Genomic DNA, 27,716 nt, shown 5'->3' on the forward strand with positions numbered 1-27,716 from the left:
TAGGCACAGTCTATGATGCTGTATGATGTTGCAGCCAGGCTATTACAGGCTGAGGTCACAATTAATGGGGTTCTCTTCTTTTATTTCTGAGCTGCCGAGACAGACAGCTCACCTTGCAGTTTATGATGTCCTTGCCACACCACTAGAAAGAGTGACACACAAGCTCTTTTTGGAGTGGGACCGGATTCCCATAGATCCACCTGCACCTTGGAACATGATACATCACAACAAAGACAGAACAAAGCTGACAGGTTTTCTAACTTGTAGTCTGCATTTAAGAAAAACATGGGATCCACATTCACCCTGTGTTCCCCTCACTGCAACCTAAGCCTTGATAACAAATCCAAATGAAATGTTTCACAAAATAAAACCACTTGTGAATCCCAATAAAACAGTGAGTTTTTAAATTCCAAACAGGAGGCCTTGTAAAAGATATCACAACTTTTATTATATCCAGTACACATACCTGGTCCTTGGAGTGGTTGGGTGACACATGCCTTGGCTGAGTCTCGAATACTATTGGCTATATAAGGTTTAGAATCCAGGATGTTTGCATCCACCAAAATGTTATCCTAATGTTTAGATACACAGCCATATGTTGGTATCTGTGGTTAAACATGCAGCCCAGTACATGTTCTGTCTTTACCCCTTCTCCAAATAGGTTGATGGCATTTGATTGCAACCAGTGCATACAATACAATCAGACAGATCTTCACTTTTGGGAGAGTAGCCAAGTGTTCAGTGTGCATTTAAATAGCTAATAATTCAAATACGCATCCCATATCAGGAAATTTGGGAAATCACTGGTTGTTCAGACGAAAACGATTTCCCTGGCCTGTCTGCCCGGGGAGAAATTTCACCTCAACAGTATAAATACACAATAGCGCGATAAACAGTAGACCTAGTGTACGTTTTTCCGTACTAGGCTTATGAGGTTGTTTCAGCGGAGGCCCAACCTGGCTTGTCTTTTGTCTGTCGCTCTTCTTTTTCCGGCCAGAATCTGGAGCACAAGGTGCGAGGCGCACTTCCAAGCAACGCACGATTGCCTGCCTGTCAGATCTCGCCTCGAGGGGCCGCACACCCGGCCCCAGTTGCACAAAGTGCGTTTTTAATTACTTTTTAATTAACTCCCACGTTGCCTCCTAGAATACGAACGTACATTTGTGTTATAGCTTACAGTCATTGTGATATAAAATAACCCCAGGGCTATATTTATAGGGCGAATGCACAAACACAACATGGAATCCTAAATAAATGTGGCTAGCAAAATTAATTCATTACGCGTCGCCTATATTTTAGCTAGGCGTATTTATTTGTCTCAGGAAAAGCATATACTTTGTTGATAGCAGAAAAGGTGAGATAAACAGCAAAAAACAAAACAATAGAACGTGACCACTGAGCAAGCCTGTGACTCGTGTAGTTAGTTCAGAGAGCTCCGCCCCTCGCTGCAGGAGCTTCAAGCTCACTTTTCGCTGGTTGCTTCAGCCAGCAATTCACCTCGCAGTGAATTCGTGAGCAACGGATCAAAGCAACTTGCTTATACTCCACATAGCAACGTTAATTTCCCCGGGCTTTCCTATCATCCTGCGGGTGTGTCAGATGTGGGAACGACAAACATTACATTTTTACTCGTTGTTCTTCTGGAGGGCGCCAATTGTTGTTGCCAGGCAAGTCAAGAACAGGAGTCCGCAGGTAAGCAGAAATCTATGTCTCCGTCCACAGAGAACTGGCATGCGTTTTTCTTGGTATAGCCCAGCATTAGTAACTATCGCAGAAGAATATTATATGGATGTTTATTCAAACCAGTGGTCATTTGGGTGTTGATTGTATAGCTTTCCTGCTGCTTAAAATCCCGGGTTAATTTAGACTAGTATGCTACGCTTCAGATTTAGGCTATAACCTGGTTCAATACATCTTGGGTAGGGATATGTCACAGGTGGCTTCTGCGAAAACCAAGTCCACAGCGGAGGAAAAGACATGGCGCTTGAAAATGTCAACTTGCGTCTGTAATGTAGATATTCTGGAACTAGGCACGTGCTCGGAGAGACTATTACTCCGAAACGTCTTGGCGCGTCTCTTGGGACATAACAGCCCAATGTCCGAACCGACTCACTAAGTTCCGGAGTTAGAGGCTATATACATCCAGCATTTTTCAGAAACTGCCAGGAGTCGAGATTCGACTTGAAATTCCAGGGGACAGGTTGAAGTGTTCGGATGCTCGATCAAGTGGACCGCAGCGATGTTCAAACATGAGCTGTGTTAGCCTCATTAATCGCAATTAATTAATTGTGTAAAATACCACTTGTCACCAGTACTAGGGTATCCATTCGCTAATTCACGAGTGATCGAGTTGAAAATAGGGTCCTATTACAATATGCTCCTATTTTCAACGTTGTTTTTGTTCAGTGTATTACACAGCTGTGTAGAAGTTTGATTAATAGGCAAAAAAACTTCCTCGCCGGAGTCTATGCTCGTCCATGTGTTGGCATTTTCAAGATATAATTGCGTTTTAAACATTTTAATTGAACAAATTATTGGCAACAGTATCAATCCTGTGCGATTTTAGCTGAAAGGGAAGCCACTGGTGAGATCACGAAGTACATGTAAGCCTTTTTGGAGTCAAGTAGTAAAAACAAATATATATTTTCTGGACTGAAGTTCAAAACATTTCCCTCAAAGTATTTTCAGCTGTTCATTTGTTGACAAAGCCCTGCCCCTGTGTCTTTATCTACATTATGAGTGTAAAATCTGTTGCCACCGAGTCTAAGGTTGTCACACAGGCTGCATTCCCCACTGCATCCGACTTGCCCTGAGCAAATAATTGTGTGTGTGCGTGTGTGTGGACAGATTGTGTTGTGGGGTGACAGGAGTCGGGCAGTTTGGCTTCTAGGCAATGTTCTGTTATTGCATGCTAGGCAGAGACAACAGGGGGTAGGCTACAGCAAAAAGACAACAGTACACACACTCTCACACACCCACTAGAGGGACAGAGATTGCTTTTATTTTGTGGCCAAGAGCCGGAATGCCGCAAAGTTTGAAAGAACGGTTGACCCAAACCCATGCCGCAGGTCATCTTTGAGGGGCAGATAAGTCCCCACCCCAAATTTGACAGCCATTCAACTTTCTCTGACTTGAATTTGTGTCATGACTTGACTGTCGTCATTCTCATCGATAGATGTTAGTTTAACTTTGACTGAGGAAAAATAGTTGCTACTATCTTTCCCAAGTTGATGGTGCTGAGGAAATGGACAGCCACATCAAATTAACTTTGTGAAACATGTCCAGCTTTGTTTTTGTTTTGTGATAGATGCTTTCTGAGAATTTTTTAAAATTGCAGCACTGACTGTTTTTCAGCTATATGCCACATTGTCTGTCTTTCTGTCTGTCTGCCTTTTTGTCTGTCTTTCTCTGTTCCAGCAGGTCAGTTGTTGGTTATACACTTGAAAACACTTGTTGAAACACCAGTGTTCTTTCTGGTGCTTTCCAGACAGCAATAAAGGAATGCAGTTTCACTGTGTGTGTAAACATGCATCTCAATTAGTCAAGAGATCCATTTTATAATACTTGGGTATGTAGTTGGTTCTAGGTAATATATTTATTTTTAAAACACAATGGAAATCAGTATCATAAATCACACCCACTTCCTCCAGTTTAGCTGTTGTTTGATATCAGATGAGTAATCTACTATTCCTCTGAAGCAATTTTTTAAATAGGGCTGAGTTACATTGTAGTGCTTTCCTGATTAGCAGTGTGGGATCACTTGTATAATAATGTGTAAAGCTTACGTTTTATTAAAACACTCTATCCGCTCATAGGGACAGTAGAACCACCCAGGTGGAATAAGACAAATGAATCCTGCAGTGGTGTGGATTTTCTCCCCATCCTCCGGTCTTTAACGTGGCTCCCACTGGGGAAGGTGTTGGAAGTGCTGTTGTGGTGGGTGTGAGATTCCCCCTTCTGCGTCTTGCGCCTCTCCACATTCCAGAAATTCCGACCTCCAGGTTGTCCGAGGCGTTTGAGAACGTGAGACGGCATTCTGAATGCCTTTATGTTCTTGGGGGTCAAATGGGCTGGACAGAAAGTAGGACCCTCTAATTTAGGAAGCCTGGGAACGGAGAGCATGGATAGAAAGCAAAGCGTCTTAAGTTACAAACAACACTTGAGTGATAATGCCGGGGCTTTTGGAGTCTACACACAAAGCTTGAAGCCTCTTATATTTTTAACTTTTACTGTTGTCAAGTGATCTCATGCAGTCAGATTTGGCTATAAATAATGTAGTATATATGTAATAGAACCTGTTGGTTGAACTACTGTTATATCAGTAGATTAAAAGCCTGTCATTGCTTCAACTTTCAACTGGTACCACATACGCACAGCAGTGTCACTGAAGTGAAGGAATACATCCCTTTAACCCTTGCTCAACTGGAATGCTGGGTGTTTACTATAGTTTGTCTAGTTAACACTACAGGAAGATGGCTGTAGGGTTCCTGAACCAGACATATAATGCCAACTATGTTAGAGGAGTGTGCATATAGGAAAGGACTGGTAATGCCCCATTTGGTTTTCACCAGTGGGTGTCAACTTCCTCTTATCCTGTGTGAAGCCATGGCAAACTCTTAAATACAATCCCCTTTTTTAAAAAGAGAACTTGAGAATATGTTCTGTTTTTTTTGGCCTGATCCACACTATTTTGTAAGAAGTTCTTTAGAAAACTGGAATAATAATAATATACATGCACGCACACGCACACAAAAATGGTTACTAATACAAATAATTTTCATTGAGGTTATCTCTCTAAACCTCAGCTGCAGCGCTGTCTGAATGCTCTCAGCAGAATTTCATATAGCTTACAGTTATTGATTAAGATGAGAATTACCTCAGTAAATACCTTCTCCTATTCACTAACTAAATATTTCTGCTCTTCTCTCTACAGGTCTCTCTTTGCGGCAGTGTTGTGAAAACAGTCTTCCGTCTATCGACCAATCAACCATGTTGGCTCTTCTCACCGCCTGCCTGACCCAGCGCTGACCATCACCGAACGCTTGTTCTCGGACAAACATGTCGGCCTGCGGCGAGTTCGCCGAACACGTGTGGAAACCCGGCTCATGTAAAAACTGCTTCCACCCACGAAGCGCCCACCGCGCCACCGGGGGCAGCACAGCGCCCTGCGGTGCCCCACGTGCCAGTCTGGGGGGAGAAGAGGAGGAGGATGGCCAGGGAGTGACCGCGCCCTCGCCCTATTCCAAACCCACTATCGCTGTTCGCCCCACCATGATGCACCCTGACATTAACGACATGCTGGCAGACCTCAACATGAACACAGAGCAGGTAAGTCGCCATTGAAACAGGCAAACTATGGGACCGAGAAACCATGCATGCGCCTGTTCATTCAAGTGTGATGTTGTACAGTAAATGGTAGTGTTATGTATATATCTATCTATCCACTTTGTCTAGCACTTTGCACGGTAAGAGGGAACTTCATCTTATTTACCACCTCTACTTGATTATTAAAGCAGTAGAAGCCAAGCACCATTCTAACATGTAACTGAATGTGACCACCCACTCAAATAAATAGCTCTACTGGTGCTTCCTTTCCCATGTGTCGGCGACAGGACAGTCAGAAGGTTTCAGGGGATCGACTTGGCCTGAAGAAGATGTTGGACCTGTCCCCTATCTACATAGACGGCTGTAACGAGGCCCTGAGGGAGGCGGTCCCACGCCGCGCCACCATGCCTGGGAAGACGGAGCAGCCCTGCAGCCGCTACTCCCCCGGACCCCTCAGCCCCCTGTCGCCCGTGTTGCCGTTTGGCCCGCAGAAGGACTCTAGTATGATCCTCAGCAGTGTCTTTGTGACCCAGGAGGACGGCCATGGCCGAGGGCCTCTCAGTCCACACGCTCTGAAGGGGAACGCAAATGGCAACGGGGATGCCTCCTACAGGCAGCAGATCGCCAAAACTACCAAAATCACCAAAAGCACTTACACCGGGAATGGCGTTGGGCCGGCGAGGGCCCCCAGAGGGCCTTCGGTCGTTCATTCCTCCGCCGTTCGGGGCGTTTCTATCGACGTCATCGCCGCGTGTACAATGACAGCCAGTAGTGGTGTCAGTAACGACGTGAGCGCCACAGTGACAGCGTCGAGTAACGGCCTCACTTGCGGCGCAGCAGAACCGTCCAACGCTTCTCCCGTCCCGGCCTTTACCCCCCTTAGCTCGGGGCCTTCCCTGGGCCCCGTCCTGCAGCCCTGTGGGGGCGGACGAACCAACTCCTTCTTCTCAGAGCCGGTCTCCTGCCTGTCACTGTCCGACTCCTGCTCCTATCGTAGCAGCAGCGATTCGCTCACGGGACCCAATGGCTTCGGACCGCTGGGGCCCGATTGTCCCACTCCTCCCTCGGCCTCCTCAACCAGCCCAAACTCTCCTTTGGACGGGCCGACGACATCCGAGCCCATCTATGCCGAGAGTACCAAGAGAAAGAGGAAGCCTCACTGCGTCGGCTTAAATGGGACACCCCTGGCCCAGAAGCAGCGCTCTGACGCCGACGCGGAGCTCGCTGGAGAGGGCCAGAACCAGAGGGCAAAGATAACCGTCATGGCGGCCCACACGGAGGAGAACAACCGGACGTTCTACCTGAGCAGCCCGGACTCTGCGGTCAGCACCCAGTGGCCCCACTTCAGCCCCACGGCCCTAAGCAACCCGGGGAGCCCTGCGTTCAAGTGGCCCTCAAACCCTTCCGTCACGGAGCCGGTGTCACTGTCAACCCCGACCTCCCCTGCCTGCATCCAGCCCAAACCCCAAAACAGCCCCCCCATCCCTCCCAAGAGGAACAACCGTTCCCCAAAAATCTTTCTGGGGGCGTCTAGTCTCTCTCCGGTCCCTCTACCCGAACTCAGCATCCAGGGCATCCAGACCCTGTCTCTGTCCCCCAGGGAGAAGGATGCCCAGGTGAAGCCCCTGTCGGAGCCCCCCAGCTCAGCCTCATCTGACGCTCGGAGGCACAAGCTCCATGCATCATCTCGGAACTGGGAGGTGCGAATCGAGGAGGAGGAGGAGGAGGGCGAGACAGAGGAGGGCCACTCCCGGGAGAGCGCTTCCCGGAGCAGAGCAACGGGGCTCATCAATGGGACGGCTGTTTGGAGGGAGGCCAGGGAAAGGAGACCCGCAGGGGGGATGCAGGGCAGCACCCAGACCCTGCCAGGCACCGTGGACAACAATGGTGCCAGTCAGAGACCCATGCAGGCGGGCAGCAGCGCAGAAGAGGGAAAACATTGCAGGAGCATGCTGGCCAAAACGCCGCCGTCACCTCTCTCCAGTACGGAACACACCGAGCTCTCAGGAGAGGGGAAGAGTTCAAGCCATGACCCCAGCCCCCCACCCCCTCCGCCCAAGAAACACCACAGGTAAGAACTTGCGGTGTCTTTTGGTTTTACATCAACTGTTTCAGTTGTGGCCTACAAGGCTATATGATGGCTTTCCTGAGATTGTCAACAGACCAGTAATTATACTACTGTTCAGCGCCTCATAGTTTCATCAATGTTTTGCTAATATACCACTGCTATAATTTCCCTTGAAACAGTCAGTAAGCTGTGAATGGGATTCTTGAGAGTGAAAAGAAGGATTGTGAGTCTGAAGCAAGAGAAATTCTGAAAATGAAAGGGCTTTGAGAAGATAAGTCAAAAAGGTTAGCGTGTCTTTAGTTTACTTACTTAATAGGCCTACTGCGTTGTCATTGAGTTCAGAGTTTGAAGATTAAAGTTTCAAACGGAGGCCATATTGATTAGACACGAACAGGATTCCAAACACGCCAGCTCAGATAAATGTGATATTCCCACTATAATTGTATTTCTAGCTTTTAAGGCTTGTCATTAACCAATGCACGGTTCTGGCGAGTGCCACATACCAGCTTGACCGTAGAGTGTAATTCACTACTGCAATGGAATTCTTTCATCGTCAACAGAATGTCGCACGATAAACTTCAATGTACATTGTATCCTTTGAGTAATTTAGATGAGGGTCCCAGTCTGCACGGCCTCTTCTATTCCCTGGATACAGTGCAGCTGTACACTCCATTAGGAAGTGCTGTGTTAAGGTTTTATTCGGGGGCATTGCCATTTAGAAGTCTTAAATTTCCTGTGTACTCTAAAAGGCTTTTGCTGTTTGATCGCTTGTAAGATTATTTTGGGAACTTCAAATGTGTTGGATGAGTTGCCCCCTCATCCCCTTTTTGTTACTCCTAAAACAGCTGACTAGAGGGATCTTTATAGCAGTCTAGCTGCATTATTTCTCTTAATCTACCTTTCTGTCTTTCTGTCTCTCCATGTGATGGTTAGACCGTCTTAGTGGTGCGGTGATGCAAGGCTAGGGCAACCACACCACTACTGTGGTGTCTAACAGTCATTTTCAGATTCAGCTGGTGTCACCCTCCACTCTTGTTTCAGAACCCATAGTGTCAATGGTTCCTTTTTTGTGTGGCAGTTTAACTTTATGTTGTCATTTGTAAGCTTTAAAAATGTTCCCTGTCGCATTGTGAATTTGTTCTGGCCCCCACACAATAGATCAGACTGGGGAAAGAGAGGCCTTGTGCCTTGTCCCATTGACCGTAACAGGCACACACAAAGACAACACTGTCAATGATTTACATTTGCTGGCTATTATGTTGTTGTTTTATTATGCATCTAAGATGTTACAATGCATTGAAGTAACAGCTAAATCAAATTGTATTTATAACTAAATACATGTTTTTAACATTGTAATAGCTAGTTTTGATGTAACTAAGAAAATGTATTAAGTGACAGGTAAACATGGCTGTGTAGTATAGCCTGACCCGTAGACTCTAGACATCTTTACAGTTGTACTGTTCAGACTTTAGGGTTGCTAAATTAATTCACAGGTTTTCTGTGACTCATAAACCCAAAGCAGAAGGAGGCATGTTGTTTAAAGCCTAGTTGGTGTCCAATATTCTTTAACATACACCTTGCTTTGTCGGGTATGTTGTAGGTTTGGAATAAAACTTTGAATTCCCAGCTGACAGCAAACCAGTTTTAGGTGTTTGGTCCTTGTCTTGGGCCATAGTCATTTAAACAATCTCCATCTCCAAGTCACATGTGGGTTTTAACCTGCAGAGATGATTTTATGGTGTTGATATGTTCAAATTTGTCAACTGTAGTCTTTGGCTATGTCCTGGGGTTAACGGTAATTTGAGGCATCAAATCGATTTCAATCACCTTCTCTCCCATTCTTTCTTTGGTAACTGTTAGTTTGACACATTTGACATTTGAAACTCCCAGAAATTGAACAAATTGGCCTCAGCAACAGCTTTGGCTGGCTGTCCGGAATACTAGAACCACTGTTGCTGATCAAATTTCCCAGACCCATATATTTGTGGTAATACTAGTAAGCTAATGCAACTCTTGATATGAACTCGCTAGCACACGTCTGGCGCTACTGATAAAAATACCCCTCTTAGGGGCACGTGGGAACGTGCCTTGCCCTAGTGACCGTCATGCTTTTGGCTATTCCACTATTTGTTTTCCTAAAGCTTAGCTGTTATAAAGCACATAAGGATCGGGCATGAACCGCCACGCCAGGAGCTTACACAGTGTTTAAACAACAAAACGCCTTGGGTGTAACGTTAACCCCCCCCCCCCAACATGGACTTTACGATGAACTGTTCCTAAATAAGGGTGTTGTAAAACTCTTTGACAGCTTTACTGGAGGTCCTTCTGCTAACAAGGTGACAATGAGACGTACCTTCAAGGGCTCACAGTTAACAGTCCAGGAAAGAACATGCTTAAATCCTGCAGAAAGTGTCAGAGAAAGCGTTTGAGAAGACTAACACAGAAAGGTGGAAGGTGGAGTGACTGACCGACACGCTGTGGTCTACATCCCAAACAGCACACTATTCCCTAACCAATGCACTTCTTTTGACTATGGACCCATAAGGAACAGGTTGCGGTTTGAACCACAACCAATGAGCGAGCGGTGATACTATTTGGATGAAAAGGAAGGGGAAAAAACAGGCATACACCAACAAGGAGGCAGCGTTTTTGCTTGATGAATCATTAAAGAACCAGATGGTTGAGAAGTCTGCCCCTCTCGTGACGGGCCATCATCATGTTCTTTGATCACCGTGGAACCAAGCAAAACATCACCACTGTAGAGGTTTTTTGTGAGGTGACACTTTTGAACCAGTCTTTATATCATTAGCGGCAGTTGGTTCCAGGTGTCTGCGTGCGTGTGTGCGTCTGTCTGTCTGTCTGTCTGTGTGGCCTACCGTCTTACCCCAAACAGCATATGTGTTAGTGTATTTTAAAAGAGGGCAGTGTGTCAGCTGGGTCAGGCCAGGACACCCAGGGGTGTTGCCCACATTAATGGAAGAGCAGATTGTTGCCGGCAGCAACTCCCAAACTGTCCCTGGCGTTGAGGTGCCAGCCCCCTCGCCTCACCCCCGGAGACAAGCTTCATCGCTTCCGGATGACAGAGAATAGCCTAGATAGCATTACGTTTCTGGTTTTGACAGAGCATAGGGGACATGGCTGTGTTGAAGTGGGGTTCGGAGAAGCTTTGAGATGCGCATGTTTTTATTCTTCGTGTGTTTTTATTCTATATGAAGATGCCGTAGCTTTTTCTGTAGAGATATTTGAAATGCACACACGAGTGCCGCGTTACTTCATGGTATGTGGTTTTTGATGGCGAATGGGATTCCCGACATGTTGAAGGCCATACTGCCTGGACCGCCGCTGATACTTCAGTCTGAGGTACCGTACAAATGTTTAGCCAAACTCTTTTCAAAACTACTGCACTGAGGTAACATTGGTCACAGTCGTTGGTTTGGTCAGTTTAACTTTAAGTTGAATGAGACATTGAATCCCGGTGAAATACGTATTCCGGATCAGGTTTGTCAATGTACTGGAAGTCGGTTATCTCCATTAAGCTGATCTTACGAACTGAAACAACAATATGACACTGCGCTGAGACGGGGATGGAGTCTGTTAGCGATCTGAGGAGATTCCTCCCAGCTGTCTGCCGTTCTAGGTTCGTCCTGCATGAAGCCAGAAAAGCTCCCAGGGTGTGAGTTTGTGGCCTGCTGCCAAGAAAGTTACTGGCTTTTCATATGTGATTACATAAACCTCCCGATGTCATGCCTCCCAGGTTTAATGCTCCTGAGGGTTTGGGGTGTTAAAGGCTATTCCCAAATAACACCCCCTTCCCCTTTTTTAGTGCACCAGAGAACAGGCCGCTTTGCATGAAAGCCCTGCCGACTGAAGAGATGATTCGGGGAAGCGCATCTGCCGTTAGAGGTTAGCTGAGGCGGACCGATGCATGTGAATGTTGAAGGGTTTAGTGTGTCCGTCCGGAGAGAGTGACTGATGGCCACCTTGTGATTTAAGGAGCGGCAGGTGGAGCCCTGGGATGTGCTGCCGCGCCACACCACTACGGGTGGTGGGGCTTTGTACACGTTGTGTGTACAGAGGCCTCTGCCAAGAGAAGTGGGGGAGGGAGGAGAACAGGAGGAGATCCCTGAGGCCATTCATTAATATCAGTGGCAGCAAGACTGGGCTTTATGATCGGCCCGTATATAACCCTTCTGCTGAAACAGTGTCCCCTTTTCTTCACCATTTCAGAATTATGACTAGGTGCCTTTACAAGGCAAGAGAACGACTTAAGCATTGCAACACACTGGCATTTCTGGTGAAGAGCTTCATGATCCTGGAGGTATTTGAACTCGTCCTTTCTAGATTACTAAGATATGAGTCGCTCGAGCGTCTATGGCTACATCATTTATAGAAATTCACATGGGAAATTTCAGCCTCCGAAACCAAACCGATGTGTAAGTGTCACGGCCTGGTCATTTCCCCCTGAGTCTGATTCAAATGGTTGTTTATGTGGATCTGTATTCACTTGTACCATTGTGTGCATGCGTGCATGCGTGCATGCTATTTGTGTGCGTGTCATTAAGCTGATTTTTGGTGTCGGCCTCACATTTTTTCAACATCAATGGTCGGAAACTGCCTCATAGCCTATCACTGTGTTAAGGTTGTTTTTATTATGCTAGCCCAGCACTTTGTTTCCTAGCTTGGGGGTGTTAGTGCTGACTGGAGGCTCCAGGAAGTTCAGGTCCTGCTGTGTTGGCAGAGAGACTTACAGAACTATTATGAGGCAATTACTTAATTTCCCATTTTAACATTCATCCTACTATCTATATTGGTTAACATTAATACTTGATGTGAGCCAATAATAGACCTTCACCCAAATGAAAGCATTCAGGCACTCTTCAAATTGGGCCTCACTATTTGAGGCAGTTTCTTTTAGGAAGTTAAAATGTAGTTCATTATAATCGATGGCCATTTTTGTAGGGTATGATATGTTTTTCAATTGTTAGAATTGAACTTTAGAAGCCCTTTTAAACTTTTGATGTTTGACATTTGAATTGAAGGAAATGTATTCTGCAACAGGGCAATCAAATTAAGATCGTAAATGTATTCACAATGTTATGGTGTATAATGATGCTATTTGTAGCAGAATAGATCTCCCGGGGCTTTGACTCTCATCAGTGATCATTTATATCATTTTCTTAACACTCTGTATTGATCGCTAATAGGAAACTTGCTAAGGTCACCCTCCGGCTCGGTTATGAGAAGTCCTGTTCTCAGGAGTTTAAGCCAGAGCTGCTGTCCTGGTTCCATATTAAACTTCTCCTTTCAGACACAATTGTTTGAATTGTTTCCTCCTATCAATACAAATATTGTTTGTGATCAGGGCTGGGGTTATATGACGGTACAGCAGTTGTATCTGCTACGGTCCGACATACCACAGCTGTTAGCCAATTAACATTCCAAGGTTCTAACCACCTTGTTCCTAACACGGTTAAGAACAAATGTCATGTTTGAGAAACTGACCTTTCTACTCAAGCGTCATCCGAGAACTCAGTCGAGGTTCAAATAGAAAACCGTTAGGAAGTGGTTGAGTGGCTTCAGCAGTGGTTTCAGCATGTCACCAAGCCAGCCAGTCAGTCACTTTCTTTTTCTATGCGTTTAAACCCCATCCCCAGCTCACACTCCATGCAGGCAGGGGATGCTCGGCTTTCAACACCACCATCTGTAGAGTCCCTTTATAGCTTCACCCCTTTACTCAGCCTCTCCTCAACCCCACAACACTTGCCCTTCTTACCCTGCCATCAACCCTGATGCTTTTAAAATGCCACGCATTTAGTGATACCACGGGTGTAAACAGATCCACTGGGCTTCTCAGCGCTGGTGTTGACAATCTACATATTAGCGGGAAGTGCTGAGATGCAAACAACCGTGGACGGGTTAAATCTGAGCCAAAACCAGCTGCACTGGTGATTTACGTTGAACCTGACATTACCGGTGCTTACTGCGAACGTGATGTCTGGGAAATGGCCTCCCAACGTGTATCACCGTGCACAGGTCATTTATCTGCACATCTTTAAATTCAATCCCAAGTGCCTCTATGATTGAAAACTGAGAACCACCCAGTTATAAGTCACCAGCTCCATTTAATTTGACGTTTACTGTGGTAGGTTCTTAACACGCGTCTTCTCTTATGACAACGTAAATGTTAACCCAAGGTCCTTTCCATTAATGTGTCCTTGGCTGGCTCCTATCTGGTTGTGTTCGGCCATCCTCATCTTCACATTTCATCAGAACACTAACTGAGAAGCTACACCACGCATGTGAAATCCACACAGTCAAGTGAGGTGTGGATAGACTACTGTAATCACCGGAACCGCTTAAAATTGGCGTGTGAGACCCCCAGCTCTCCGCGGTTCCACATTCGCGAACTGAAGTATCCAAGAAGTCCGAAATTCTAAAAACGTGCTAATTTCAGCCTCCAAGCGTCGATCCGGTTAATTGCATGAAGTGCAAACATAAAGAAAATCTAAAGTAAACTGTCCATTACATAACGGTTATGCAAATAAACGGTCACGCGCACGATATGTTGTTTTCCTAGATGCGATTGTGTTGAATTAATACTTATCCGCGATTTGTGTCACTTATCCGCGATTTTCCACATCCGCGAGGGTTTGCAGAACCAATCCCTGGCAGATACGGTACACCTTGTTGTGCAAATTGTTAGGAGACTTTCTTTTTTTATTTTTTGTACTTTTTTTTTTATTCATACAAAGTGCCTGCAATGATGGGTATCTTTTATGCAAGCAACCTAAAATACATTGACGTTTGTGTAAATTTGAAAGCATGAGATGCTGTGACCTTCGAATATGACCTTGACGGACCATGTATGTTTACTGCCCTGAGATGAAGTTCAGATTGTGCACGGTCAAACCGGCTGTAGCCCCTACTCAAGAATGTCTTTTGAATTCCTATGACAGCTAGGTTTAAGATACAAATGATCTCAGAGCATGAAACCATGTTTAATAGAGACAGACGGACACACAGATGGTCTCTCTCTACACCACATACACACCATTACCATAAACTAGCCTCAACGTTTCCACAGTCTTTCATCATCCTACACCTTTGTTTGGTCTGAAAAATTATAGTGGGTCCTACACTGCTTCTGCATGAGAAAGGGTTCAAACACACACACACACAGCTGTTTGTTGAGGCAATTTAAGATGTGATTGAAGTTAAAAGGCTCTGCGGATAGAGCCTGTCGGAGCTGAGACGAAAGGAGCCTGTCTATGCTCAGTTTCACCCATTAACCAGCTATAATGAAGAAACTGAATAGCAGTGGGATCCTGAATGGCCGGCCTGTCACTCTGTCTAATTGGCCACTGTGATTAGGAGAAGTACCTCAGAAGGATGGCAATCCTTTTCATTTAAATAGGAGCTATCGTGACAGGAGGAAGCCAAACCTGGTTTATCTGTCTTTAGAGAAAAGCTTCTGACGGTTGGTTTGTGCAAAGAGGACATTTTTAAATGGGGATGGAAGTTTGCAAATGTTTGTTAAAACCATCTATTTGTACTCTGTTCATTATTACATTATATATATTATTCAGCAAACCAATAAAGTATGTATTTTGTCTATTTTTCATAAGTTTGCTTTGAGAAGACTATTTTGGTCTTCTTTAGTATAAATTATTTACTGGAAGAGCAACAACATGCCCATAGTAAGACAGGAGAGTGTTCCTCTTCAAAGGGGAAATACGAATAAGGATGTTTGATGTGTTCTTGTGAGACAGGTTACCTCCTGTAACTTTTCATTCACATCCAAGAAGGTGTAAATACTGTAATTGAGATGTAGGGGAACAAAGGTAGATCATGAACACCATGAAAACATGAAAAATGTCAAATGCATGTGGAACATAAAAGATGTGCCCATTAATATATTTCTAAACACTGCATGTGTTCAAATTCATTAAAATATTTGTCACACCATAAAATACATTAAAAAAAAAAAATTCAAAATGCATAAAAACAATTTCAAAATGCAGTAGTTCCCATCTCAGTTGGAGTACCACTGTAACCCTTGACCAGCAAACCTAATTCTCATTATCCAGCACTCAATTACTCAAAAGAAGTATGTTTGGTCAGGTTTACAACCAAAGCGTGTGTTGTTGGAGGTGCTGGAGGATTAGGGTTGGGAAGCACCGATTTATTGGAGAGCGTTCTGAAAGAGCGTGCGGGCCGGGTTCAAAGCCATACTGCGGGAGTGACTTGGAACACTGGATCCTGCTCCATGTTTTGACTGTGTGTTTCTTTGTACAGGAACACAATATACAACACAGCACGCTCTACCACTTGTCGTTGTTGAATGATGAACTACACATTTTGTTAGTTGTTTGTAGGCAGTCATAGCATCCAGTGGTTTTGATTACAGTGGTCATTTGTTTTTAATGGTGGGAAGTTGTTATTATTCATGTGTCTTCCTGGTTGTCAATAAGGTACCACGCATACACACACACTGACTAATACGCTCATTGTTCCTATTCTGCAGGGCATCTGGTAAGATGAGTCAAAGCAGTATGGAGGTGGATCAGCGTAGCCAGCAGGGCTCTGTGGAGAGCCTGACCAGCAGTGTCCGCGGCCTTGGGAGCAGCAGCCTGCTCACCGCCTCCACCGACAGCCTGCCTGGAGACTCCACCAGAGCCCTCTCTGATTCAGGTGAGTACAGCCGCCTGCCTGGACACGGAGATAGTGATTCCAGAAAGCCACCAGAAAACCTGGTTTTCAAGTGTCTGGTGCTGCTGGAATGATGTGCTTGAGTTGATCCTGTGGGAGGAATCAATCTGTTGAAGGGATAATCAAGATGGTACGTTTACCTTTATTACTCGCAGGAAAGACACTGTGTCTGACATAAAACGTTCAACAGCAACCAACAACATACGTTTGGATTCTGCCTTATGGTTGTTGTTTGACTTTCACTGTCACGTCGTGGCTAGTTTTTCCTTTGTGGAAGTTACAGGGTTCTGTTAGACGGAAGCCACTTATCTAGGTCGAAAGTGGGAGAACAATCAGAAGAGGAAAAGGCTAAAGCAGATATGAGGCTATCCAGGTTAAAGAGCAGAAGTCAAGTGTTCTGTTTTCTGTCCTCTTCCTCTTTGAAATTGTCATTCTGCCTGTCTTTGTGACATACCTTTTGTTATTGCGCGTGTGGTTGTGCGCGTGTGTGTTTTAGGTCTTTCTAAACTCACGAGGACCAAATGTCCCAATGATAATAGTAAAACCAGAAAATATTGGACTCGTTGGGACCTTTTGCCGGGCCCCGTGAGGCAAAAGTCACTTTCCGGCTCAGGGTTTAGGGTCAAACTTACAATTTATTTTATAGTTAGGATTGGGGTTTCTTTAAAGTCCAGGCGTTGTTGGTTAATTTTAGGGTTAAGGTTAAGCATTACATCTAGGTAAAGTGTAGGCATAAATGTTACTTTATTGGGGTTAGGTTTAGGGTTAGGGTTAGGTTTAGGGTTAGGGTTAGGTTTAGGGTTAGGGTTAGGTTTAGGGTTAGGTTTAGGGTTAGGTTTAGGGTTAGGTTTAGGGTTAGGTTTAGGGTTAGGTTTAGGGTTAAGGTTTAGGGTTAAGGTTTAGGGTTAAGGTTTAGGGTTAAGGTTTAGGGTTAAGGTTAGGGTTAGGGTTAAGGTTAGGGCAAGGGAGCATGCAATTTCTATTTTCTGGTCCCAATGAGGGTAGCTGTACAAACGTGTGCGTGCGCTGAGCATGAACTATACCAGTGGTTCCCAACCAGGGGTACTAGGACCTGGGGGTACTTGGCCTTTCCACGGGGGGTACTTGAAAACACTCATGACACCATAGACTTACTAGTGAAATGAGCATGAGGGGGTACTTCAGGGGTACTCCAAGCAGTGCAAATTATTTTGGGGGGTACAGTAACTGGAAAAAGGTTGGGAGCCACTGGACTATACCACCTTCAAAATCTTAACTTCACCCCAATCCTAAAATGCGTTCTGGGATGATTAAAACTTGGCAAAATCATATGCTGCCCGGTCTGACTCACTTTCCTTCGGTGTCAATGTCTTTATCCCTCCACATACATTCTGAAGACCAGTGTCCCAAATGGCAATCTAGGAATGCAGTTCTATATGTTAGGAATGTAGTTACCCTGTAGAGCTCTACATAGAGCATCTAGAGCAATTTGAGGCACACAGTGACTCCTGGACAATCTGTTATTGCCTCCAAGGAAGTTCCAAGGAAGTGTTTGAAGAGATCTTTATTGGACTGATAGCTGAGGAAAACAACTAACACCCTCCTCTGGAATCCATTCTAAATTTTAACCACCACACAACTAACCTATTTTTCAGGGGGATGACTGTGGAGTTGATTCTATTTAGCACTTCCTAAAGGGACGACACAGCAGTCTTTCTGACCACAGCACTGAACCTTCAAATTGTGCTGTTCCCACTAAACTGGTCACTCCACCCAGGGACTGAGTAGAGTAAATGTGTATTAACAAAGATGGCGGCCATTATAGGGCTGGGACAGGATGGACGCCGTTTCTATGGATAACCTGCTGTGCCAAATCCAGATTCTGTTCGTGGATAATGTAATTTAGGTTTGCGGACGAGGGGCGATTTGCTATAGGTTCGCGGCCGAGAGAATGTCCCGTGGTTGGATTTGTGTTGCCTGACAGAATATTGCTGGCTCGATCTCAAACACGCCCCGTTCCACATGGATAGTGTATGTTAATGGTAAACATACTGCAGGTTTCTAGGTTGGGGGTAATGTACTGTAAGTTTAATAGGTCAGGGCTAATGTACTGTAGGTGTAATAGGTCAGGGCTAATGTACTGTAGGTGTAATAGGTCAGGGCTAATGTACTGTAAGTTTAATAGGTCAGGGCTAATGTACTGTAGGTGTAATAGGTCAGGGCTCATGTACTGTAGGTGTAATAGGTCAGGGCTCATGTACTGTAGGTGTAATAGGTCAGGGCTCATGTACTGTAGGTGTAATAGGTCAGGGCTCATGTACTGTAGGTGTAATAGGTCAGGGCTCATGTACTGTAGGTGTAATAGGTCAGGGCTCATGTACTGTAGGTGTAATAGGTCAGGGCTCATGTACTGTAGGTGTAATAGGTCAGGGCTCATGTACTGTAGGTGTAATAGGTCAGGGCTCATGTACTGTAGGTGTAATAGGTCAGGGCTCATGTACTGTAGGTGTAATAGGTGAAAGGCAATAGCTGTAATTGGTTTGGCGCTGTATGTTTATAGCCTTCTGTGTAAGGAAGGACAACGGGACACAATGCTCCCACTCAAAGAATCGAGACCGTCGTCTCAGGCGGTAGGCCGCTAGTTAAACAGTAACTACAAACGGCACTTAGTCTCTCTGCTCACTCTAATTTTTGCTTCTTACCCTGCCTGAACCATTGGTTCCATACCTGTCTTGTTTATGGTAAATATGTTTTCATTATTATTATGAAATATTATTTCATTATCCTTTAACTGTTCATCAGTCGATGTGCGTTGGTGATTCTGTTGTGTGAGATACTGTTTTCAATTAGATTTGATCAAATTTCATCTGTATATATTTATATGGATTTGGCAACGAATGTCCTCTCTCTCTCCCCAGGTTCCCATGATGCCACGCGTCTGTCTCCATTTCCCAGAAGCCCCATGACTTCATCTCCAGGGTCGCCTCACCCGGAACAGTTCCCTAGCAACAACCTGTCCAATCGACTGCAGCCACCTCCTCTGCCAGAGAAGAAAATGGTGAACCGAACCTTCTCTGCCCCTGACAGCGCATCCGGGAAACCCTTGGTGCGCGCCTACCCCCGCCTTCCCTTTGCCGGCGGCTCGGAGAGCAACGTGTCTCATCCGGACGTCCTGTCCCAGTCCAGCCTCCTCTCCTCAACCGTCGACCCCCGACCCCTGTACTCCTCCTCAGAATCCCTGGAGCGCTGTCATGGCCCTCTGGGTCGCACCGTGCGCTCTCAGACCATGGACGAGCCCCTGAAAGTTTGCGGCCGACTCGGTGGACACAGCAGGGGCAGCGTCACCTCGTCGTCGTCGCCCCAGCTCAGCGCAGCGCACCACTCGGCCTCCGGGCCGTCCCACGGTTCCAGCCTGCAGCTTCAGACCCTGCTCAGCAACATCGACAGCAGGGAGGGGATCTATTCCAAGCTGGGCGGCCTGTACGCCGAGTCACTGCGACGCCTGGCTCTGAAATGCGAGGACCACTTCACACGCAGCCAGAAGAACCCACTGAGGTTCGACGAGAGCAACTGGTCACTGTTCAAACTGACCTGCAACAAGGCCAGCTGCAACGCCGGCGATGCCGTCTACTACTCCGCCACCTGCGCGTCTGACCCGTCCAACTCCTACGCAGTCAAGGTAGCGTAACTTTAGAGTTCCATCTCCTTTAGAGCAACGTGTTCCTGGTTTGAAAAGTGTTGTTTTTTGCCAATATGCACACACACAACATTGCATTTAGTTATCTTTTTTTATCCAGGATGTCATATTTAAGTTTGACGTTTGCTTTCCTAAGAAAGACGTTCCTCTTTGTTGTTGAGTTTCAAAGTGGGGTTGTTCCCTGGCTCCAGACGGTCACATAGTTCTTTGGTAATCAACAACTTTGGATATCAAGGACTCCGGTATTTAATGTTTACATATTGCAAAAAGACTTGGAGACCAAACAACTGCAGGAAGACATTTCTGGAATTTTTTAGCACATGTCTGCCTAATTACTGTGAGAAGAGCACGTCTGTAATCTGCAGCTCAAATTCAATCTCCTCTCCAGTTGGACAGTTTAACTTCAAACTCCTCTGTTCTACTCATCAGTCAAGGTAATCTATAGTTCTTTAAACAATAAAACCTGTCCGGCAAAGTAAGCCGAGCCCTCAACAAGCTCTTTGACGGTTCAGGGATCCAAAATGAAGCCGAGCCACTGTTCCTCCACTCCGTGTGCTAAATGGCAACCACCTACGTATTCCATGGGTAGGCCACTAGTGCCCCGGCTCTCTCGAAGGGCAGTATGAAGAAAACATAGGGTGTGATTTGGGACTGAGTTTGTTCTGTGGGAGAACAGAAGGAAGGTCCCACCATTCTAGTGTTCCTCTGGGCAGGTTATGTGGCCTGCTGGGAAGGCTGTGCTGCTTCAGTATTCATTGAGGCTGACCTTTGTCCCAAAGTAATTAGCAACGTGTAAATCCAGAGCAGTGGTGGGTGTGGGTGGGTGTGTGTTTCAGGTGGGCTCGCTGCCTGAGGCATTGTAGTCTTGCTTAATGTCTCAGGGTCCATTAATCTTTTCATGCCAGCCAGGATTTACAGTTCAGTCACACCCTGGTTCTCAAGGCCTGTGCACACATACATATACACACAGGGAGGGAGGGAGGGACACACAGAGACAGAGGGACAGAGACACAGCGACAGAGGGACAGCGACAGAGGGACAGAGACACAGCGACAGAGGGACAGAGACACAGCGACAGAGGGACAGAGACACAGCGACAGAGGGACAGAGACACGGCGACAGAGGGACAGAGACACAGCGACAGAGGGACAGAGACACGGCGACAGAGGGACAGCGACAGAGACAGAGCGACAGAGACACAGCGACACAGCGACAGAGACAGAGCGACAGAGACACAGCGACAGAGACACAGCGACAGAGGGACAGAGACACAGCGACAGAGGGACAGAGACACAGCGACAGAGGGACAGCGACAGAGGGACAGAGACACAGCGACAGAGGGACAGCGACAGAGGGACAGAGACACAGCGACAGAGGGACAGAGCGACAGAGACACAGCGACACAGAGGGACCGAGACACAGCGACACAGCGACAGAGACACAGCGACAGAGGGACAGAGACACAGCGACAGAGGGACAGAGACACAGCGACACAGCGACAGAGACACAGCGACACAGCGACACAGCGACAGAGACACAGCGACACAGCGACAGAGACACAGCGACACAGCGACAGAGACACAGCGACAGAGACACAGCGACAGAGACAGAGCGACAGAGACAGAGGGACCGAGACACAGCGACAGAGGGACAGAGACACAGCGACAGAGGGACAGAGACACAGCGACAGAGGGACAGAGACACAGCGACAGAGGGACAGAGACACAGCGACAGAGGGACAGCGACAGAGAGACACACACAGAGAGAGAGACACACACAGAGAGAGAGACACACACAGAGAGAGAGACACACACACACACCAACACAGAAAGAGACACACACACACACCAACACAGAAAGAGACACACACACACACACCAACACAGAAAGAGACACACACACACACCAACACAGAAAGAGACACACACACACACACCAACACAGAAAGAGACACACACACACACACCAACACAGAAAGAGACACACACACACACACCAACACAGAAAGAGACACACACACACACACCAACACAGAAAGAGACACACACACACACACCAACACAGAAAGAGACACACACACACACACCAACACAGAAAGAGACACACACACACACACCAACACAGAAAGAGACACACACACACACACCAACACAGAAAGAGACACACACACACACACCAACACAGAAAGAGACACACACACACACACCAACACAGAAAGAGACACACACACACACACCAACACAGAAAGAGACACACACACACACACACCAACACAGAAAGAGAGACACACACACACACACCAACACAGAAAGAGACACACACACACACACCAACACAGAAAGAGACACACACACACACACCAACACAGAAAGAGACACACACACACACACCAACACAGAAAGAGACAGACACACACACACCAACACAGAAAGAGACACACACACACACACCAACACAGAAAGAGACAGACACCCCAACACAGAGAGATACACACACACACACACACACACTCACACACACACACAGTGAGAGACACACACACACAGAGAGAGAGAGAGAGAGAGAGAGAGAGAGAGAGAGAGAGAGAGAGACACACACACACACACACACACACACACACAGAGAGAGAGAGGGAGACACACAGACAGACAGACCCACACTCAGAGACAGGCGGAAACGCGCCCACAGAGACAGACATATAGGCACAGACAGACAAAAAACACTTATGTACACACATCCAAACGTTCTCTCTCTCACAAATCCACAAACACACACACACACACACACACACAAACACGATTATAGAAATAAACGTACACCAAATAAGCTATGTGACATGACTGTCTATGAAATGATCTGGCTTCCAAATGAATCCTCAGACTGCAATCTGTCCCAGTTAATCACCATGTTCACATCCTAAATTACACACTGCTCCCTATCTAGTGACCTCCGTTTCCCATCTGGCCCTGCTCAAAAGTAGTGCACTGTATTGTGGAAAATGAGACGCATTCTGTCATGTCAGAGCTCAGCCTCAGCTGTGTTTGTAAAGTGGGACAGACTGAAAGCCAGGCGTCCCAAATGGCACTCTATTCTCAATATAGTGCCCCACTTTTGACTTGGACCTTTGGGATATAGTGCACTACATAGGGCATAGGGAGCCATTTTACAGGCACCACAGTGTTTGGCTTTGCACATATTGTACAAGATGAAACTCATTCATCTGAGCCGCTTGTAGTTAGACAGTAATGCCATAAGTCTATTACACGGAGTCTGTCTGCTACTTCGCTTGATTTAAAACAATGTTGAAACGATTGCAGGATTCAAAGCTCGGCAACAGCGAGTGACAATATTTCTCTCAAAGAACAAGCAGAGGATCTGTTAACGTGTCCTCTAAACTACAGAGGTTCACTTGGACAGTCTGTTGTGACAGCAGAGTACGTGGCAGAACACACGAAAGGTTGGTTCTGGATGCCGAGATGGCATACTAGTCATCAAACAATTTTCCACATCCCGTCCACGTGAGAGCTTTTAGTCACGCCTCACTCTAATGAAAGGATTTTCCTCAGAATGCCCATTGTGGTTACATTGTGGTAACTAGTCTGCTCCCCCCTCTGTTCAGACATTTTCCTGATTCTTCCTGTAATAGGGCTTCTTTTGGCTCTAACCTCCGTATCACTCGCTCTTCTCCAGATCTGCAAGAGCCAGACCTCGGAAGCCAAACAGGCTCACCTCTATGGCTTGTCCATACCGCAGAGTCTCCCGCCTCACTTCAACCTCCAGCAGGACTGTGGCCACTTCATCGCCTGTGTCCCCCAGAGCATGCTCCCTGGAGACGAGGCTTCACCGCCCGCCGGGCACAACCCCACGCAGGGGGATAAGGAGCGAGTGGTGGTTATCACCCGGGAGGTGCCACAACAGACCACGGCAGACTTTGTGAAGGAGTGGGTGTCCTTTCATCAGGCTCAGCCGGAGGTCAGTTATCCGTCCAAGCATGTTGTATAGGCTGAGGCAGGGTTCCGGTGGCACCCTAAGCACCATATGGCCCTGGTCAAATGTAGTGTACTAAAGAATAAAGTGCACTAGCCTTCTTCATTCTAGCTTTAAGTTGTTTGAGCTCAAATAGAGCTTTGTGATGCCGAATTACAAGCTACGTTCTTTTTTTAATATAGGTGTACGAGCGGCGGGTCTGCTTCCTTCTGTTGCAGCTTTGCAACGGTCTGGAGCACCTAAAGGAGCATGGGGTCACACATCGTGACCTCTGTCTAGAGAACCTCCTCCTGGTCCCCCACCGGCGGCCGACGCAGGCCAACCCCAACGCCCCCTACGACCAGAAGCACCTCCCCCGTCTGGTCATCTCTAGCTTCGCCAAGGCAAAGCAGCGGAATGCAGAGGATTCGGCTGTCAGTGACCCCCGCCTAAAGCGCGACCATGCCCGCCTTGCCCCAGAGATTGTGTCGGCCGCCCAGTACCGGAAATTCGACGAGTTCCAGACAGGGATTCTGATCTATGAGCTGCTGCACCAGCCCAACCCGTTTGAGGTGAGCCCCAAACTGAAAGAGCAGGACTACAGCTGTGAGGACCTGCCCACCATCCCCTCGCTCTCCCTGTACTCCGCTGGGCTCCAGAGATTAACACGACTGCTCCTCCAGCCAGACCCCATCAAGCGCATCCACATTCAGGAGGCCAAGCGGGTGCTTCAGAGCCTGTTGTGGGGCCCCCGGAAGGAGTTGATGGAGCAGCAGCAATGGGGGGACCAGGATAGGCCGGGCCCTGGGGAAGGACCACGGCAAGAGGGTCTCCTCAACTGGCTGGATGTGAAGAGAGCCCTGCTGATGATGAAGTTCGCAGAGAGGTCGCTGGAGCCGGAGAGGAACGCCGAGCTGGAAGACTGGCTGTGCTGTCAATACTTCAGCTCTGCTCATCCTTTGTCCCTATGTCTTACGGCTGAAATGCTCTACTCTCTGAAATGATCAAACTTTCTGAAATCCATACCAATTCCACCCCCCGCTCCAGGGTGGTGCTCTTGGAGATGTGGATCATATTTCATTTGGGATTAGAGAGTGTCGGTCTGTTGCGTACAATGTGACAATGAACAAACGCCTTGCGTTCCCTCAGTATCGGTCTAATGGACTTACGATAATGCAGTGTGAACATATCTGCCTCTTACCACATGCATGAAAGCAGAGAGTCACTGACTTTTCCTTTCAGTCCAGAGCTCTACAATGCACTCATTTCACATGCACAGGTGGCAAAAATGTTTTGCTGAGCAGAGCAGATTCTTGCAATTGGTACATTGGTGCCTACATAATAATATTTGCCCATTTTGTCATCATATGGGCACACCTTCTCCTTGTCAAATGGGTCTGCATGGAGCTCTGCATTCAGCTTCAGTGTCCTACATACACATACCGCTGTTTGTGTGGCCTGAGACACAACCTCCTTGGATATTGTCCAAATGGATGGACAGAAAAGCTTAGCTTGGTACAGTCGCTCAGGCCAGGTTGAACACTCCACACGTTCCGCCCCAGATGCAGCAGCTTCGCAAAATGATGAGGCACAGAATGGTGGGTTCTGATGTGACTGAAAGATTACATGGATTTACTTAACCAGTGTGGACATAATAATAGACAGTAATGATGAACGGGCAGTTGTTTTCGTACAACTGCCAATACATTGAAAGTGTTATGGTCTCCTGTGATTCTTCGTTAATATGACTTTTTGATACACTTTAAACTTTCAGTTGGGAATGGCTCTCGCTGGTATAACGTCCATGTCCACTCCAGCAAGTCACAGAAATGTTAGATTTGTACTGTGCAGCTAGATGGCTAATTTGTATTTGCTGTTTATGTACTAGATGGAAATAATGTTTCTCACACAGGCATTTACATTGAACTTTTTTGAATTGGCATGCACATTTCAAGTGTTCAACACTGAGCAAACTAGAACAAGGGTGAGTAAACCTTTTGGCTCTAGGGATTGTGAAATTCATTGGATTGTGAAATTCTGTGGAGCAGGTGTGGATTTTTATTGTACAATTTGTTTGTCAAAATTGATTTGCAGGACAGAAAAGGGCAGTTATAAAAAGGAAATGTATAGGTCCATTTCAGTAGACTTTAAAAAAAAAATGCACCTCCCACCCAACTAAAAGTAATATATTGTTGTTTTATTCAAGGATTGCACGTCACTAAGTCGTGTGGTTGCCATAGTCACTAACATTCTATAGATGCTGCAGCTGTCGACAACATTGCAAAAATAGGCTAAGAAAAGCTAGCGAAGTCGTCCAACAATAGCAAAGCATACTAACGTTATCTGGCTAAAAATCATTTGCCTTTTAAGATTGTATCATATTTTCAAGCCTTAGTTATGCACTTTAGACCAGATCTTCATCAGTTCCCATTGAGGATTCATTGAGTAGAAAGCTCAGTTGGAAACAAACTTTCAAAACCGTCCTGTAACAAAATGTGAACTATGAATACGCAAATCTACATCAGTCATTCGTTTGCCACCCCTGTTCTACAACAATGCCTACCATTCAGTGTGAAGCAGTAATGCTTTCTCATTGTTAGCCTGCATGTGGAAGAAGGGCATTGGTCTTTAGTGGGTGGGTTTTCATTGGTCAAGAAGGGAGATGAATCAAACTAGTCTGCTTGGTCTGAACCATGAAAGACATACACACTATTAGTTCGCAGTAGTTTATTACATGAGTTAAGCGATACTGAAACTGCCAATGCCACCCACTTGCTTACCTTAACATCTATAATTTAGACTTTTTTTTTATATTATAAATTGCTACAGTGCCTTTTAGTTGTTCTGTGTAGGATGTGTTATGGTGACTGAGAACCTACTTGTAAATTTAAACTCCTAGGTTCCCCTTCTTCGATATGTGAAACTGGAATTTCACAGAGTGGTCTGGAGACGAACAGTAGTTGTATATAAAAGAGATTGTAAATCAAATGGTGAGCCCTACCTGAGCAGGTCTTAATAATTGCAATGGATAAGATCCATGGTAGAAGTATTTATGATGTCCATTCATTTAACCTGTAGTTGTCACTGGAATGCTTTTTGCTTTTGTCCCAAATTAAATGGCAATATTTTTCCTATGTATTGAAATTCATATGACCAGATCTAATGTGGCTTTTGGTCTAAAGTATTCCATGCAGGGAAAACTGTGCAGTTTTGTTATGCAGTTTGGATTTGTTTTCCCCTTTTTTACTACATTGTGTGTGAAGGTTGTTTTTGATCATGCAGATACAGTTGTATGCAGTGTCTCCTCTCCTCTGTCAGAGGACTGGAGACTTCTCACATGCCTGACTTGACTTCAGACCTTTCTCTCCAAAGAGAAATAATTAAATATGGCCTGAAGCTGTGACCAAACAGTTGACATAGTTCGATTACACTGCTGTTGTCATGGTGTGAATAAGAAAGATACTGTACTCTAATGACTAATGCATTTTAACTGGATTCATCAGCCTCACCTGCATCTTATGTATCATTAAATTGTAAATATGATTTCACACATTCACATCGTCCCGTCTCAATCAAATGTGCTGATTATGCTTTAAGTCCTTAGTGCGTATGATATTAAAAATGGCTAATAGGGAGGGTTGTCCCAATTGTGGTAACAAGCTGTACAGTGAAAGCCTCCGCAAAGAAAGCATACAGTTTAACATTCCTGGATGTAATCAGTCTCCATTTGTATATCACACAATGTGGATGAGCTTTGGAGGAGTTTAATTGTGAAAATTGCAATTGGAACAGTTACAATAGAATTCGCCCATTTCAGAGATCAAACAAAACAGGACCCAGGCAATCTGGGTGAAAAAAGAAATCTCTCCATTGAAGTGGCATGTTCAGTGGAACAAGAATCTCAACATCTCCTAGTTTCTGCCTTTTCAATTTTGTTCACAACAGCACATTGCGAAATAACATCCTTTCAGT

The 27,716-nt window shown here is 46.0% G+C and overlaps 1 protein-coding gene across 2 annotated transcripts; it reads left to right on the forward strand.

Moving 5' to 3' along the window:
* Positions 1-1,423: 1,423 nt before the first annotated feature.
* prag1 (PEAK1 related, kinase-activating pseudokinase 1) lies at positions 1,424-27,449 on the forward strand. 2 transcript variants are annotated; one of them, XM_010892833.4, is made up of 7 exons: positions 1,424-1,692; positions 4,934-5,328; positions 5,613-7,396; positions 15,918-16,084; positions 19,000-19,760; positions 23,469-23,750; positions 23,948-27,449. In XM_010892833.4, exons 2-7 carry the CDS (start codon positions 5,059-5,061, stop codon positions 24,746-24,748), a joined length of 4,065 nt encoding a protein of 1,354 aa, XP_010891135.3. In that variant the 5' UTR covers positions 1,424-1,692; positions 4,934-5,058; the 3' UTR covers positions 24,749-27,449. The 2 variants fall into 2 exon arrangements, with proteins under 2 accessions (XP_010891135.3, XP_010891136.3); XM_010892834.5 differs by lacking the exon at positions 1,424-1,692 and adding an exon at positions 3,835-3,936.
* The last annotated feature ends 267 nt before the right edge of the window (positions 27,450-27,716 follow it).

The sequence above is a fragment of the Esox lucius genome, chromosome 14, assembly GCF_011004845.1.
Source record: "Esox lucius isolate fEsoLuc1 chromosome 14, fEsoLuc1.pri, whole genome shotgun sequence".
Classification (NCBI taxonomy): Eukaryota; Metazoa; Chordata; class Actinopteri; order Esociformes; family Esocidae; genus Esox; species Esox lucius.